Source organism: Chiloscyllium plagiosum, unplaced genomic scaffold (genome assembly GCF_037043375.1).
Source record: "Chiloscyllium plagiosum isolate Xiang-an unplaced genomic scaffold, Cpla_swu_hap1 HiC_scaffold_43, whole genome shotgun sequence".
Classification (NCBI taxonomy): domain Eukaryota; kingdom Metazoa; phylum Chordata; class Chondrichthyes; order Orectolobiformes; family Hemiscylliidae; genus Chiloscyllium; species Chiloscyllium plagiosum.
In genome coordinates this window covers 1,249,948-1,268,266 of record NW_028270181.1, presented here as the reverse complement: position 1 = coordinate 1,268,266, position 18,319 = coordinate 1,249,948, and the positions used below count along the sequence as shown (strand labels likewise).

General features: G+C 40.2%; 1 protein-coding gene across 2 annotated transcripts in view; it reads right to left on the bottom strand.

Moving 5' to 3' along the window:
* Positions 1-8,333: 8,333 nt before the first annotated feature.
* LOC122541951 (wings apart-like protein homolog) overlaps positions 8,334-18,319 on the bottom strand; it is a 209,272-nt gene continuing 199,286 nt past the window's right edge. For both annotated transcript variants that reach the window (XM_043679247.2, XM_087982429.1), the window contains exon 19: positions 8,334-17,405. In XM_043679247.2, the coding sequence (XP_043535182.1) occupies positions 17,340-17,405 (66 nt within the window). In that variant the 3' untranslated portion in view covers positions 8,334-17,339. The remainder of the gene's footprint in view (positions 17,406-18,319) is intronic.

The following is an 18,319-nucleotide window of genomic DNA, read 5'->3' as shown; positions in this document are numbered from 1 at the left end:
ATTTTACCTAAGACTAGATAGGACCCCGTCCCACCACCATTTCCCAGGTTGCCATAGCTACAGTAGTGCTGAGCTCAAGACCCACTGGTACTGCCCCATTAGCCACAGGGGCCTTGTCTCTTTCTGTGTTGTACCCAGTAGTGAATCCTCACATGTTGCTCCAAATATTCATCTCAGAGTTAGGGAGTGATGGGAGTTGTGGGAGATGGTCAGGGTGGAAGTGTCTTGTATTGAATACTTTGTAGTGGACACCTTTATAAAGCTCTGATGCAGCAACAGCTGGAGTATTGTATATAGCAATCATGTGGGGACGTCATAGTTATAATCTCACTGGTTTTGTAATCCAAAACACCTTGGAAAAATGCATTCAAATCCCACTATATTGGACAGTGAAATTTGTATTCAATAAAAATCAGATCTAATAAATAAATGCCACCTATACCCCCATCCGATGAATGAAGTTTTTAAAAGTTACAACTGTAGGAAATATGACCAGGAGATCTTTCAAACATTTTGAATCAAAATGGAGGAGAGAGTTCATGGTCTCGTCTATGAAGGTTCCAGGAAAAGGCCATCAGGTTCCGCAAGGATCTGTTTTGGGACCATTACTATTTGTCATTTTTATAAATGCCCTGGAGGAGGGGCTAGAAGGTTGGGTGAGCAAGTTTGCGGATGATACAAAAGTCGGTGGAGTTGTTGACAGTGAGGAAGGATGTGGCAGGTTACAGTGGGATATAGATAATTTGCAGAGCTGGGCAGAAAGGTGGCAAATGGAGTTCAATATAAGTAAGTGTGAGGTGATTTACTTTGGTAAGAGTAACAAAAAGACTGGGTACTGGACTAATGGTCGGATACTTGGTAGTGTGGATGAGCAGAGGGATCTTGGTGTCCATGTACACAGATCTCTGAAAGTTGCCACCCAGGTAAATAGTGCGGTGAAGAAGGCATAAGCCATACTGGCTTTTATTGGTAGAGGAATTGAGTTCCGGAGCCCTGAGGTCATGTTGCAGTTGTATAAGACTCTGGTGCGGCCACATCTAGAGTATTGTGTGCAGTTTTGGTCGCCATACTATAGGAAGGATGTGGAGAGGAGGTTTACCAGGATGTTGCCTGGTATGGTAGGAAAATCGTATGAGGAAAGGCTGAGGCACTTGGGCCTGTTTTCATTGGAGAAAAGAAGGTTTAGGGGTGACTTGATAGAGGTGTACAAGATGATTAGGGGTTTAGATATGGTCGACAGTGAGAATCTTTTTCCACGTATGGAGTCAGCTATTACAAGGGGGCATAGCTTTAAATTAAGGGGGGGTAGGTATAGGACAGATGTTAGGGGTAGGTTCTTTACAGCGAGTCGTGAGTTCATGGAATGCCCTGCCAGTAGCAGTGGTGGACTCTCCCTCTTTATGGGCATTTAAGCGGGCATTGGATAGGCATATGGAGAATAGTGGGCTAGTGTAGGTTAGGTGGGCTTGGATCGGCGCAACATCGAGGGCCGAAGGGCCTATACTGCGCTGTATTTTTCTATGTTCTATGTTCTAATTGAAGCCATAACTAAATTAAGCCCTACAGGGTGATAGAGAAGGAAATTCTCTGCGGTGAGTCCAGTAAGAGAGTGTTCTTTTGGGATTAATGGAATTACTTTGTTTTAAAAATCTTTAAGTGTGTTAATCTTTAATGTTGGGTTAATCTATTTTATCTTAATTTCTTTTAGATTAGATCCCCTACAGTGTGGAAACAGGTCCTTCGGCCCAACAAGTTCACACTGACTCTCCGAAGAGTAACCCACCCAGACCCATTTCCCTCTGGCTAATGCAGCTAACACTATGGACAATTTAACATGGCCAATTCACCTGACCTGCACATCTTTGGACTGTGGGAGGAAATCCACGTAGACACTGGGAGAATGTGCAAACTCCACACAAGCGTGGAATCGAACCTGTGATCCTGGTGCTGTGAGGCAGCAGTGCTAACCACTGAGCCACTGTGTCACCCCAATCTGTTTTGCATAACAGATTTATGTTTTTACTGTTAAACACTGTTGCAGATTTGTTTTTATATTTCATTGAGAGACTACTAGTTGAAATAAAAGAAAATATGATCTATTGAGCCAGATTTCAGTCTGGGGTTGGATTTGTCCAATAATATCGACGAGGATCATAAGTATGGGAGCAAGAATCTGCCCAGCATAGCCTTGAATCTACTCAATAACCTGATGCCACTTGTTCACTGTGAAAAAAAATTCTAAAGATCAACAACTCTCAGAGGAAATTTCTCCTTATCTGTTTTTAGTGGGAGAGACAAAGTTGTTTTTTATAATCTGTGCCCTTAGATTTTGACAGGACACCTCAGTTGATAAGGGAAACATCCTCTCAGCATCCACCATCATAAGCTGAGGCTTTTAACTAGTAAGCTAGAGACTTTATAAGTATGAACCAGCCACCTTGCACCTTCCGCAAGGGGAAGTCACTGGAGAAGGAAGACAGAAGCAATGTTTAGATCAACAAAAAAAAAAGGTCATCTCAGCAAACAAAGGCCTACTGTCCTGACATTTCAATCTTTGTGTTTTGTGTCTGTCAGCATGTATGTATGGACAGAATTAGAGTTTTTACTAGTAATGTTGTACTTCAATGGCTTATAATTGTTTATCTGTAGTTAAATACCTGATTCATGTTTGCTGGGTCTAAAAGTCAAGTAATGTGGGAAATGTATGCATTTATAAAATCTAACTTCTGACGACTCCAGGAATACTGGGGTTTGATTTCTAATACTACCCCAGGGAGGCATTACATTTCCTAATGTCTTGCTGCACCTGCTGTGATTAGAGGTTTGTAAACATATATTATCGTTTTTGGAATTTTGTTTTGTTTAATAAGGGAGGCATATGGATGTGAGTTAGCGCTGTGAAGATATTTTTTAAACTTCAAAATTATTAGAGAACAGTGACCTTCATTGATCAATTCCAAGATGACATGTGACTCCAACCAAAGGCATTGGATAACCTGAGTTTAATGGAATAAGTTGTTTGTATTTTGGGTTTATGACTGACAATATAAACACATGAAACAATTAGTTCTGTTTTCACTTCATAGCAGAAACCTCCAGATTTTTTAGGAGAGAAGAACTGAGGGTTGAGTTCAGAAGCAAGTTTTAGATTCTCTATGAGCAGCGTTCAGCTCGAGTTAAATAGTGACCACATCACAAAATTTCATGAAAATAGCTATCTTATCATCTTATTTCTCTGTTCTTCACATTACGTGTGTTTTTTCCTCAAGATTGTATGGTAATCAATAAGAGATATGGGTGTGTTTGTTTTAATGTAAAAACCGTCTTTCCCCTCTCTGTTCCTCTGCGGTCCCAGATGACACTGGGTCATGTTTCTTGGTGAGCTTGTTGCTGTAATCTGCTCTTTGCTGATTTATAAATTGTTGGCTCCTATTCCATGATTTATAAAGTCTGATAACAACAGTGAAACTTCACCATTTATGATACCTGCGTGGAAAGAATAAACAAACTGCATATGATGGGGACTCTAAAATAAACCGAAACAGATATTTCCAACAGGACTATCAGTGTCTGAAACTATGAGATAAATACAACAGTTACATCATAAGGAGCTTGAGTCAGTGAACTGATCCTGTCTCTATTTAAATGCTGGCCGTGTTGCTCTATTTAGACCACAATCCATGCCATAGGCCAGCAGTAATCAGATTGCTGCCCCTAACATGGATCCTGTGCATTTACTGCAATGTACTTTACACTAGGTCACTCACCTTCCGTAATTTATTATTCTTTGAGCAGGCGACACAATCCAGTCCTGTGTGTATTCCAGCTGTTTAGGAATTCACCATTCGATGTGCAAATGGTGACAATATCAATAGGGCAGAGTCTGCCTTCAACACATTGTTTCAACAACAGCTTTTCTAATTTAGAGAAGGCACACAACAATTTAATCTTTCAATCAAATTCAGTGGTTGCAGTTTCCATTCCTCTCTGGATCATGCCATGCATATGGCATTTGTTCTTTTTTTACTTATTTGTGGGATGTGGATGTCACTTCTGGCCCCTTGGTTAGATGGAAGCTCAATGTGTCCATTAGACTGGACACCATCCTTCACACCATCACCCTCAACCAAGCCCCTGGCGCAATGCAAGTCCCAGTTAATAAAGGGGAAGTTAAAATCACTCACCATAAAAATTTTGTTTTCACATTTTCATAATCTGTCCCTGTATCACCTGCTAACTGTTGGGAGGTCTGTAGTACAATCCCATCAAAGTGATTGCATCCCTCCTATTCCTGAGCTGTATCCATATTGCCTCGCTGAATGAGACCTCCAAGGTATAGATGTGGTATTCTCTCTAATCAGTGACACAACTCTCTCACCACCTTTACATCCCCTTCTATCTTGCCTGAAACATCTAAAGCCTGGAGTGTTAAGCTGCCAGTCTTATCCCTCTCTCAACTAAGGCTCTAAGTTCACTTGCTTTACCTGTCATATTCCTTGAATTAAAACAAACACAGCTCATTCAGTCAGTTCCACCAAATTTAGTCACGTCTCCCTTTCTGTTGTTTCTCTTAGCCTTACAAGCTTTAGTCTCTGACGACTCCTCCATTATTTTACTTGCTGACCTATTGCTCAGGTTCTCATTCCCCACCATGTTAATATAAACCGCCCTGGGTGGCAATAGCAAAATTCCCTGCCAGGAGATTAGTGCCCCTCAGTTTAGATGCAACGTGGCTACAGGGATGGTGCAGGAGGAAGGGTTTTGGATTCTTGGATAATTGGGGCTCTTTCTGGAGTAGGTGGGACCTCTACAAACAGGATGGTCTTCATCTGAACCAGAGGTGTACCATTATCCTTGGGGGGGGGGGGGGGGGAATTCGCTAAAGCTATTGGGGTGGGTTTAAACTAATCCAGCAGGGGGATAGGAACCAAAATTTTAGTTTGAGTATAGAAAAGGTTGAGAGTAGGGATGTCCAAAATCAAGTTTCAGGGACGCAAGATGGCACCGGCAAGCAAGAAGTTGGTTTGAAGTGTGTCTACTTCAACGCCAGGAGCATCCGGAATAAAGTGGGTGAACTTGCAGCATGGGTTGGTACCTGGGACTTCGAGGTGGCCATTTCAGAGACATGGATAGAGCAGGGACAGGAATGGCTGTTGCAGGTTCCAGGGTTTAGATGTTAAAGAAAGAACAGAGATGGTAAAAGAGGGAGGTGTGGCATTGTTGGTCAAGGACAGTATTGCAGTTGCAGAAAGGGTGTTTGGGGACTCGTCAACTGAGATAGTATGGGCTGAGGTTAGAAACAGGAAAGGAGAGGTCACCCTGTTGAGAGTTTTTTATAGGCCTCCAATAGTTCCTGAGATGTTGAGGAAAGGATAGCAAAGATGATTTTCGATAGGAGTGAGAGAGACAGGGTAGTTGTCATGGGGGACTTCAACTTTCCAAATATTGACTGGGAACACTATAGTACGAGTACTGTAGATGGGTCAGTTTTTGTCCAGTGTGTGGAGGGCTTCCTGGCACAGTATGTCGACAAGCCAACAAGGGGTGAAGCCACATTAGATTTGGTACTGGGTAATGAGCCCAGCCAAGTTTTAGACTTGGAAGTAGGTGAGCACTTTGGTGATAACGATCACAATTCTGTTATGTTTACTTTAGTGATAGAAAGGGATAGGTGTATACCACTGGGCAAGAGTTACAGCTGGGGGAAAGGCAATTACGATGCGATTAGGCAAGATTTAGGAAGCATAGGATGGGGAAGGAAACTGCAGGGGATGGGCACATTCGAAATGTGGAGCCTATTCAAAGAAAAGCTCCTGTGTGTCCTAGATAAGTATGTACCTGTCAGGCAGGGAGGAAGCTGTAGAGCGCGGGAGCCGTGGTTTACGAAGGAAGTGGAATCTCTGGTCAAGAGGAAAAAGGCGGCTTACGTTAGGATGAGATGAGAAGGCTCAGTTAGGGCGCTTGAGGGTTACAAGATAGCCAGGAAAGACCTAAAGAGAGAGCTCAGAAGAGCCAGGAGGAGACATGAGAAGTTGTTGGCGGATAGGATCAGGGTAAACCCTAAGACTTTCTATAGGTATTTAAGGAATAAAAGAATGACTAGAGTAAAATTAGGGACGATCAAGGATAGTAGTGGGAAGTTGTGTGTGGAGTCAGGAGATAGGGGAAGCACTAAATGAATATTTTTCGACAGTATTCACTCTAGAAAACAATAATTTTGTCAAGGAGAATACTGAGATACAGGCTACTAGACTAGGTGGGATTGAGGTTCACAAGGAAGAGGTATTAGAAATCCTGCAGAGTGTGAAAATAGATAAGTCCCCTGGGCCGGTTAGGATTTATCCTTGGATCCACTGGAAAGCCACGGAGGAGATTGCCGAGCCTTTGACATCGATCTTTAAATCGTCATTGTCTACAGGAATAGTGCCAGAAGACTGGAGGATAGCAAATATGGTTTCCCCTGTTCAAGAAGGGGAGTAGAGACAACCCTGGTAATTATAGACCAGTGAGCCTTCCTCAATTGTTGGTAAAGTATTGGAAAAGGTTATAAGAGATAGGATTTATAATCATCTAGAAAAGAATAATTTGATTAGGGATAGTCAGCACGGTTTTGTGAAGGGTAGGTCATGCCTCACAAACCTTATTGAGTTCTTTGAGAAGGTAACCAAACAGGTAGATGAGAGTAAACCGGTTGATGTGGTGTATATGGATTTCAGCAAGGCGTTCGATAAGGTTCCCCACAGTAGGCTTTTGTACAAAGTGAGGAAGAATGGAATTGTGGGAGATATAGCAGTTTGGATCAGTAATTGGTGAGCAGAAAGAAGACAGAGGGTGGTGGTTATTGGGAAATGTTCAAACTGGAGTCCAGTTACCAGTGGTGTACTGCAAGGGTCAGTGTTGGGTCCACTGCTGTTCGTCATTTTATAAACGACCTGGATGAGGGCATAGAAGGGTGGGTGAGTAAATTTGCAGACGACACAGAGGTCGGTGGAGTTGTGGATAGTGACGAAGGATTTTGTAGGTTACAGAGAGACATAGATAAGCTGCAGAGCTGGGCTGAGAGGTGGCAAATGGAGTTTAATGCGGACAAGTGTGAGGTGATTCACTTTGGTCGGAGTAACCGGAATAAAGAGTACTGGGCTAATGGGAAGATTCTTGGTGGTGTAGATGAGCAGAGAGATCTCAGTGTCCAGGTACATAGATCCTTGAAAGTTGCCATCCAGGTTGACAGGGTTGTTAAGGCGGCATACAGTGTTTTAGCTTTTATTAATAGAAGGATTGAATTCCGGAACCGTGAGGTTATGCTACATCTGTACAAAACTCTGGTGTGGCCGCACTTGGAGTATTGTGTACAGTTCTGGTCACCGCATTATAAGGATGTGGAAGCTTTGGAAAGGGTGCGGAGGAGATTTACTAGGATGTTGCCTGGCATGGAGGGAAGGTCTTATGAGGAAAGGCTGAGGGACATGAGGCTGTTTTCGTTGGAGAGAAGAAGGTTGAGAGGTGACTTAGAGACATACAGGATAATCAGAGGGTTAGCGGGGACAGGGAGAGCCTTTTTCCAAGTATGGTGACGGCGAGCACGAGGTAGCATAGCTTTAAATTGAGGGGTGATAGATATAGGACAGATGTCAGAGGTAGTTTCTTTACTCAGAGTAGTAAGGGTATGGAATGCTTTGCCTGCAACAGTCGCAGATTCACCAACTTTAAGTGCATTTAAGTCGTCATTGGACAGGCATATGGAATTACGTGGAATAGTGTAAGTTAGATGGGCTTCAGATTGGTATGACTGGTCGGCGCAACATCGAGGGCCGAAGGGCCTATACTGTACTGTAATGTTCTATGTCCTAACCACTGTGCCACCCCCTCATATGGTGGGTCCAGTTCAGTTTCTGGTCAGTGGTAACCCACAGGATATTGATAGTGAGGGATTCAGTGATGGTAACACCACTAAATATGAAGGAGTCATCAGTGGATTGTCTCTGATTGGAAATCATCATTGCCTGGCATTTGTGTGGCACAAATGTTTTGCAACTAAAGCAGACAGTATTTCTGTAGAACTTGGAACTTACTGGGGGAAAACAACTTGGTCCAGATGGCAGAGGCTGGCCTGAGAATTTCAACCCATCCCATATTCAGTAGCAACTACAGACATGGTTTACCAGCCAAAAAATGTTTCTGAATCTAAAGGTAAACACATTGGAGTTAATACAATCCAAACAGAACAGTTGTAATCTGGATGCACCAAATCACTGGCTCTAAGATGGAACAAATATTTTTCATAGCTTATAAAAAGTAAGCATACGCACAAGAAAACAATTTACAGCATCAACTGTACTGAAAGTAGCAATTTTTATTTGAGTTAAAATTATTTACAAGTAACCAAAGACATACTTCATGAAACTGGTACAAACTCTATTTCCTGCCATTTGGCTTTTACTCTGAAAGATTGCAACTGAGAAATACTGTATAAAATAAAAATAGGATCAGATTCTGAAAAGTATTTCTACCATTCTAAATTTCCAATTGTCAATATTTACACAATTATTTACAGAAAGTCATTTAAAATTTATTTCAAACTCATTCTGATTCGGCCCTCGCATACCCTTTGCAGTCATGTGATTATTACACCTGAATGGAATGAGAACAATCGAAATGTAGATGCTGGAGTTTTACTCCTGTGAAAACTCCATGAGGAACTGTGCAGAGAGTGCTGCCACTGCATCTTGGAGGAAGTGGCTGCAATATCATGTGGAACTGCATCAGAAGTAACCTCCACCGCAAAATACTGCAGTTGCAGCTTTATTCACAAAACTACAAGCAAACATTTGTCACATTGAAATAGGTGAACAGGCCAAAAGGCAGTTGAATCCTGATAAATGCACATTTAGAAGCCTATGAAATTTTCAATTAGAAATTTGCTGCACAAATACATAAGCTATATTGGAAGTCTAAAAACTATAGGAAAATCCCCCAATGTCACAATAGCAGTTTCTCCCATTCTAACTTTTGTCAACCGGGAGGACTGGATTGCAGGATTGGGGTTACACAGGGCCAAAATCAACATGGCCTTGCTGAGGAATAAACTCTTTGGGGATCTTCCCAGTTTTAACTGCTCCTCCAATTTTATAAACAAAACTTTCCAGCATTTTTCTGCTGAATATCAAATGGTTGAAAAGCAAACTCAGAATTATGTGCAGAAACTAACGCAAGTTGCTGGAAAAGCTCAGCAAGTCTGGCAGCATCTGTGAAGAGAAATCAGAGTTAATGTTTTGGGTCCCGTGACCCTTCCTCAGAACAAGGCTGAAAAGTTAACTGATTTCTCTTCAGAGATGCTGCCAGACCTGTGAGCTTCTCCAGCAATTTGTGTTTGTTTCTGATTTATTGCATCCACAGTTCTTTCGGTTTTTAATCAAAATGATGTTCAATATCTGGCTGTTGGGGACTTAAACACAGGCTAGGTCTCAATTTAATGTTTGATATGAGCCTCTTCTCCTTCCCCAAACTGCCAGTTATGCACCATCACCACACAGCAGGTTCCCAAACCCCTATCACCTTAAACCAAGAAATGCCATGCAGTTCAAGGTTCCCAAACTGCATGCATCGACTGCTTCTGTTCCAGTAAAGGCTGCATTCACACAAACATTTTGCAAGTTAAGCAATAAAACCAGACAGTGAGAAAAATCTTGCGTAGATCAGTTATTCTACAAGGTAACCATGTGAAATATGTGGCATGAAGAGATCCTACCCTTATGTGAGGATGCATTTATCCAGAGACAACTGTCCAAGTCCCTAAGCCTAACAACTGTAGGAGGCAATAAAGAAGAGTCATACAGGTTTTGTAAATTTAATTTATAGGCACAGATTACTTTGTATTAAAAATGTATGTCACACCACATAATGGATTTGTGGTTAATAGAAACATTTATTTATTGGACACATTATCTTAGTTATCAACTCATTGCAAATGTATTGTATCCATTTGTAAACAGGAATATCCTGATAAATGGGACTTTTGATTCCAATTCAGATTTCCAAAACAACTTAAATTTTCAGATTTGCTGATTGGCATGTATTGAAAGTGAAAATGGTCTTTCCAGTTGTTGCATACATGATCAATAAACAAAGGTTGAAGACACAGGCAGATGGGTCAGATCTTTTGTTTTTTAAACAAGGCTCTGATTACAACTCGTTCTGGATCAATGAGCAATGCAGGTATGATAACTACCATATAAAGTTTGTGCATATTTTCAAGGACAACAGTTTACTGCATGCCTTTTGTTGCAGGCAAATTCAAAATTGTAAACACCTTGGAAATAGAACAGTTAATAAAGCTTTAACAAACAATAAATTTGAGGAAAATGGGTATTGGAATGATTCCATTAATTGGAGGCTGAATACTCATGATCAGGTTACAATGGTTTCTAACAACATTTTTATCATCTTTATCATCTGCTTTGGTGCATTTTACTTGAAACATTTCTGTTAGAATATCTGAAAAAAACAGGATCAACTGCTGACCCTAATCGCTTCTATTCCCTTCAGTTTACCAAGTTTCACTGGTAGAAAACAGAAGTGAATAGGTAGAACCATGAACAGCCATTGTTGTTAATAGCCAGCTATTGTGGTGGAGATGGTTACCCACTGGCCTCATGGCAGGCAACACCAGCTTAAACATATCACCTCGCAGAATCTGCCAACACCTTTCACTTCAAAACTACACTACACTGAGTTTTATCAACGGATGTCAAAGTTTTCAATGAATATTTGAGCTTGCTCGCCCCTCTTTCTGGAATGATTTGAAAACCCAAACTTTCCACTTTGGTTTATTTTATATTCAATATATTTCTAATTTACATAAATACTCCAAGGCCCAATCGTTAAGGCATTGATGTCCATAAATCCCCACCAATATAGTAATTACAAAACCCCAAACCTTCTATAAATAAACGAACAGTAAAAGGGCTAGCGGCCCACAATAAGTTCAGCTTTTATAAAAAAAAGTCAAGTTGAACAGATGAGGATTACAATTCTAAAACCAGACTAAATGCAAAGATGAAAGGGACAGAACTGACTGAGCTACTAAATGTGTCTCTTTTGAATTTTAGTACAAATGGGGTTCAACCATTCCCAAAGCAAGATCAAAAGTAGGGAGTTCAAAGGAGTGGCCGAGAAACCTCAAGCCAATGCCACCAGACCACTGATAATTCCAACAAAACAAGGAAACACAACCACACTGTCCATCAAATTACCCACAAAGTGGCAGGGAAGCAAGAAAAAGATAAAGGAAAAAAAGGCAATTGTGTGAAACAATTGTTAAAATAAGTGACATCTCCAGCTCTTCTGGCAAACAACAATCAAGTCACTAAATCAAACTACTCATGGATGACACGAGGAATCTAGAGCCAACTTCCAATGTATAGCATCTTTTTCAGTTCCCAAACTCATTGAACATCAAGATTTCCTTTATTTGAAGTAAATTCAAACCATGTCTGATCACCTACCAGCACAGGAAGTAGAATTAAAAGTTTCAATGCAAATCTGAACAAGAGTTTTTGATTTGACCGCGTCATTTTCAATTCGATTGCAGTATTTAGGTAATGCTGCATTTCAAGGTTGACGTTCCTGATTCTATTTTCTCAAGGAGTGAAGCACTTTTCATTCATCTACAATAAAAATAGATTTTTGCCCAGTGTACATACAAGCAAATCAGGCTCAAATGCACAACTTTTAATAGTCCAATTTGATAAGTGGTAGGAAGACAAAACTCAAGGGAAAGGCAGAAAATGCAGACATTGAGACAGTTATGCCATAATTGCATGAACTGGTCAGACAATGCTACACTTGACCAGGAAGCTTTCTTTCGAGCCCAGATATGAACTGACCATTACTTTAAAAATCAGAGATGGAGTGCAGATAGAAATTTTAATTCAATAATATTTATCAACATATCCCCCAAATTCATTTAATTTGAAGCCTAGCAATAACTCAATGTTACAATGTTCAGGACTGGAGCACTGTAATGCTGCACAATTGTGGCAATTGGATTGATTTGGATTTTGTACAACCAATTCCATAGATTAACATTTCCTGAAGAAGTTTGGACATCACAAGATTTTAAACATTCCCATCAGATGACGAACTTAGAAAATAGGCTTCTCTGAAGACAACCACTGAATAAGATAACTGGCACTATACAACATAAAATTTCAATACTTACCTAAAACCAAAGCTGGCTGCAGCAATTAGAAACACACTCAAAAGAACCAGTGTTAAATATCTGTAGTCTTCAATGCAAAATTAAACTAAAATTGCAATTGATTTAAACTATTAAAAGTATCTTGACATAATACATGGCTTTAAAGTATCAGAGCCAAATCTCTGATTTAAGAAATACAGTTGATAAAAAATATTTATAAAACCTTAAAAACATCTGGATGACCAGAGACCAACATTCACAAGAAGTCAAGAACAATGATAGAAACTGCGTTCAAACTGTTCACAGATTTGAAGAACTAACTCAAGGTGAAATGCAAGTAAGGCTGTGACCTCATCACAAGCAGTCTGGAGCAGCCATGGCATTTAAAACAAACAGCACAATTTACTTTTATAACTAGGGTAAGGAACATTGCATACACGTACACAATGTGATCAGTGTATTCCTTAAAATAAGAGTCATGTCATGCTGAATCCTGGAAGAAACACCATGAATGTTGAACATCTGCTAACACAACTGAAGTAAACTGTGAGTTACAGGACAGTTGAAACCTCAGAGTTGGTCTCCAAGCAATCATTGAAGAAAAAGTCAGAAACTGCTTCAGCAAATGCTGTAAAGGATGCTTCATTCCCTCACTAAATACCCAATGGCTTCACTAACACAGATGCACTGCACAAACAGAAATGTACATGTAACAGTCAAGCCAGCACTATGCAACTTAAATCTAGATTAGTCAAGGTCAAGTTGTGATCACCTGTACAAAATCAGGAAATATTTTATCAAGAAACATGGACAGCAGTGAAGAAAAGCAGCAATAAGTGGGCTGTTCATGGAAGATGTTACTGACATGGCTGGAATTAGACAAGGCAACCTTAAAACACTCACTAAAAAAAAAATGCAAGACAGTGTTAAACGCCTCTGCCTTGATCCCATGTGCGCCTGTTTTGAATCAAACAAGACCTGGACATAAGACCAATCCATCTAACTGTTAAGTTATTCAAGGACTGGCAATGTTGCTCCACCTCCTTGGCCAGAAGCTGATTACAGGTTTGAACACATATCCCTCCTGACCTTCAATCTGTTGTGAAATTAGACAAGTAGGAATAGATCCTTTTAAAAGAGATAATAAGTTAATAAAGCAGACCATCCAGTTGACTTGGATAAATTGTGACTTTTAACTAGTGCAAGTTCAGTCCAGACAGCTGATGATAGATATTGAGCACAGACTATACACTCACCTGTCAAAAAGACAGGGCAATAAATAGGATTTGTAGAGTATTCTTCACAGATCTCCCAAGCTTGATAATGAGCAGTAACAATGCAAGCCACAAGAATAGCACTGGAGACTTATGATTAGCTGAAAATAAAGACACGAAGCAAAACAGATTGGGAAGCATGGAGAAAGGAACATAAATTGTGATATATTATCTGCATAGTTCTTACGGTCCTGAATAAAATAACCTTCCTGACCAACAGCCATAGAGAGGTAAAGCTTCACAGCCAGCCTTAGATGTTATCAGAAGTTGAAGATTGATTAAACAGCAGTGAAAAGATCTGGCTCAGAGATGTAGAGTCAAGTTCTAGAAGGTTTGAGAATTGCCGCATTGCCTCACCAAAGATCTCCAGTAGGTGATTTGATAGTTTTAGATGAAAATTTAAGAAGAAACGTTCCCGTGCTTTCGGGTGAGATGTCACTGGAGGAATGGAACACTTCTGCACTTTTTGGCGTATATCATCAAAATGGAGACGACACAGGTCAGCAACCGTTAAGGAAAGTCAAAATAAACTCAATTCTACTTCCACATTTTTACCTTTATTCCAATTTCAAGCGCATTCCCTATTGCACAGGAATTGGACATTTCCACTTGTCCAACCAACTTCCTTTATCAAAGAAGTTGCATCCAAAGCCAATTTGTTGCTAAGTTATGAGCAGCTTTTTGCAACATTTACTTGAGAGGGCCACATACAGAAATAAATGCTCATAGTAACCTGGAAGGCAGAATCAGTCTTGAATGTGTGCCCCATTGGTCTTGGCTTGGTTTTAACTTGTTCCCAAGGTTAAAATGTTGTACCAGCTTTTAATTCATATCAACTGTAGTCACTGGGAGAGGACGAAAATCTCTGGTCAAATATATACCAGGCTCTCAGCAATTTGCAAAACAATTTGTCTTCTTTTCTGTTACTGTTGATTATCAATTATTAATCACCATTAAAAATCCAGATACTGCAAGGCTAGATGAATTACTGATACACTTCCCACTCAGTAAAAGCGACAACTAAAATTCCTACTTTTTTCAGAAAATTAAAACAAATTTACAACATGGGTAGGATTGAACTGGGTTGATCAGCATGGAGGTCAAGGTACTTCATAAATGCATATCCCAATTCTTCAGTGATTGGTTTTTCCACAATGAAATAATTAATACCTTTAAATCATTTACAAAGAACACTGAAATGTCAGCATGGAAACATGGCACGCTCTTATCTCACCAACTTATAGCAGCTAGCTCCTTCCAATCATGTCAAAGAGAAAGCATTTCTATTCAGAAAGGCCACTGTATCCAGAATTACTAGCAGTATGAGGACAGCAAGGCTAAAAGTTTGTATGGAGTTTTGTTAAAGGTGGTGAGGCTGCAGGCTATCAATCTCATCGGAAAGACTCACCACAAGAACAGAATCCAAAATCCACTACACATTTTCTATGCCTCACCTACATCAGCATTCAGTGCCTACTGCTGTCTGAGACCCAAAGGAGGTCCTGGCTGATATTTCTGCAACGGATATGCAGATTAAGCAGGGGCAAAATGGGTCAATCTGTTGAAAGTAGAAATGTAGATATAATCTCAGAATTGAGTCAGAACAAAATTTTTCCATACATACGACATGTGATGACAGAGAGTGTGTTTGGAGTCTGAAATGGTAATCTCCCACGTCACTACTTACATTCTGAAGCAAATACCAGGGAAGAATCATCTGTTGATTTTTGCACCAAGCTTGCCTTCAAATTTGCCTTGTTTAATAGTCCAATTTGTTTCTGTCAGTGTCAAAATCAAACCGGTTACAATCTAGAAGGTTGATCAATTAAAACAATTTGGTAAAGGTGGCTAGGGGCTGACAAACAGAACTATCAGCTTTTATAGCACTAACCATCTCATATGACGATAGACGGATGTCTGTCAATTTAGGTTTGTCCCAAATCAAGAACTTAAATGCTGCTTAACACTTGATCGCTGCAATGGAGGAATTTATTTAATGGTGAACATTACAGCCTTAAGGACGGATGGGAATTTGTTATTTAAATCTTGTAGAAAGAAAGCCATTAACTTCAGAATAAACCATGCAAAAATTTCAACATGGCTATTGGTATATCTACCACAGACGACAATTCAACTCCACTGCATACCCTGCAACACCTCTCCTTACTATATCAGTTTGATCGGAAAATTAAGGTGCATCTATGCTCTCAACTGTCTCCTGGGTTGTGAAGAGCCTGTATTGTGAACTTGTTATTATCTAAATTCAGGAGAGAAACAGAAGAGAGAATTGAGTGATAGTAGAGAAGGCACATGCTGATGACTATCACTTCCATCTTCAAGATTGTCCTGTGCCCTAAAATATCAATCTACGAGGTGAAATTCCTCCTCCGAAAAAATTCATTCAACAAGATCAGTTTTCACCAGCCATGGTCTCAAGTCAATTCTCTAAAGGAAATATAATTTTCAGTGAAACTCAATTTATTAAAGAAATCAAGAACCTTAATTTGCATTCCTCATACCAGTGCTTTTTCCTCTCCAGTTTTGACCATTTCCTGGACTTGATACAATTGCAAACAGGAATTTTCTCCATTAGAGAAAATATTTCTGAAGAAGAAAATCAACATGGTTTTACTCCAGTGTTTGAACTCGCAGTTGTTTCTGGATGGCTTTCAGTGATGTTAACGTAGTCAGACTCAAACAGCTCAGGGAAGCAACATTTCCAAAGTGGAAGCAAAGACGAGTCACAATCCAAACTTGGCAACTAAATATTGAAGGATAGAAGTTGATATTTCAGCAGCATTCTCACAGTGATCCTGAATCAGGAATCTTGTTTGTACATTTTTCCATGGCCCCATTGATTCTCCAGTCCTTGGTAACTGAATACCAAATGGGAATGAGTCACAGCTGCTATGTTTTTCCAACTGAACTTGGACATGATCTTACTTTAGGATAAATACCATTTTAACTGAAAAATCACATCCAATAAGTAATGTAACAGTATTCCTGACCAATCCAGATTACCATTGACAGTTTAATACAAGCCATTCATTTTAGTACAAGCTAAACAGACCAGGGGATTAAACTAGTCTCATCAACTTTTATAATAATTATATATTCTGTATTAAACAACTCTATATATAGACCATGAGTCAAAATGTAACCAGCTTGATCTGTTCAGCTTGTAGTAAAGCAAATAACCATTCCAGAGGGTTGAGACACATTTCTGGTGGCGGCAGAATTTGCTGTCAAGCCAGCACCACTTCATATTCATAACAGGGGTTACCATACACAGCGTCTGCATTAATGAGGTAACCATACAAAAACATGTGGTGCAAGACTTATTCCATAGCCACACTAGTAACATAACATTTGATGAATGAAAAAGGACGACATTGTCAGATGACAAGGTCATTAGTTATATTTTGAAGATTGACCTTGCAGGATCTCCAGATCAAAATAACAGGATGATTGTAACCCTGCATGGATATGGGATAATTAGGCCGATATTGCAAACATCACATCTATCCCAGAAACTAAACAAAGCACATGCCATTCATCCTCAGATCTGCCTTTGCCTCATTTCACTCAACCAGACAGATCTGGCTAATTCAGTCAAGCTCTGCTTGGTTTGGTCAGACTATGCAATGGCCATAGTTTCCTTCAGAAGCAAAGTCACTGACAAAGCAGGTGTGGGATTCCTTTGGAGCTTTCCTCATTTGGGAAAGGGGTGCTTTTTTGGGACTGCTGGGGAGGAGAAGAGGAAAGAGGAGGAGAGGAGAAAGACCAGGTTCTGTCCACAAGAACTGGTTGGTGACAGAGGGATTAACTCCAAGGGACAGGGCACAGCAGCACAAGCTCATTGTCCTTTAGCAGTGATCCAAATATTCAATCACTCGAGAAATGGACTTCTGTCCTGTCGTTCCCACAGCACACTAAAGGAGAGGAAACAGAAGACACATGGTGATCAATTTCAGGCTGTTGACCAATACAGTTATTTGTAAGAGACTCCACATTCTCATAACAAACCTGTTCTATCTGACTGTAACATTTAAGATACAAAAAAATATTGGGAGGATATTGTGGCAGTAATTTTAGCTGTAAAATGCACAAAATTAAATCTATACAGTTGTTATATTCATCAAGACATTAGTCTAGGAAACTTGGTAGCACTTTGGTGAAACCCACTTCAAGGGCATTTTTAGAATTTCCTTTATCAAGAATCAGATTTTCCACTTAAAGGGTCAGTGATGCACAGAATTCTTCTGCAGAGAGCAATTAAGACTGGGTCAGACAGCTTTTTGATTGACCAGGGAAGTCAAGGGTGACAAGAACAGGCAAGAAAGTGAAGTCAGGTCCACAATTAGCCCCCATGATCTTAATGAATGGCTGAGCAGGCATGTGGGGCTGAGTGTCTTAGTCCTGTTAGAGCATAAAAAAGCACAGAAACAGACCCTCCGGTCCAACCAATCTATGCTGACCACAATCCCAAACTAAACTAGTCCCACCTGCCTGCGTTGGCTCACAGCCCTCCAAACCTTTCCTATGCATGAACTTATCTAAATGTCTTTTAAATGTTGTAACTGTACCCACATGTACCACTTCCTCTGGAAATTCATTCCACACACAAACCATACTGTATAAACAATTTCCACCATGTCTTTTCTAAATCTTTCTCCTCCCACCTTAAAATTATCCCCCATGGTCTTGCATTCCCCCATCCTCTGGAAAAAGACACCTGTCATTCACCTTATCTACACCTCTCAACCTCCTACGCTCCAGTGAAAGAAAGTCACAGCCTATCCCGCCTTTCCTTATAACTCAAACCCTCCGTTCCTGGCAACATCCT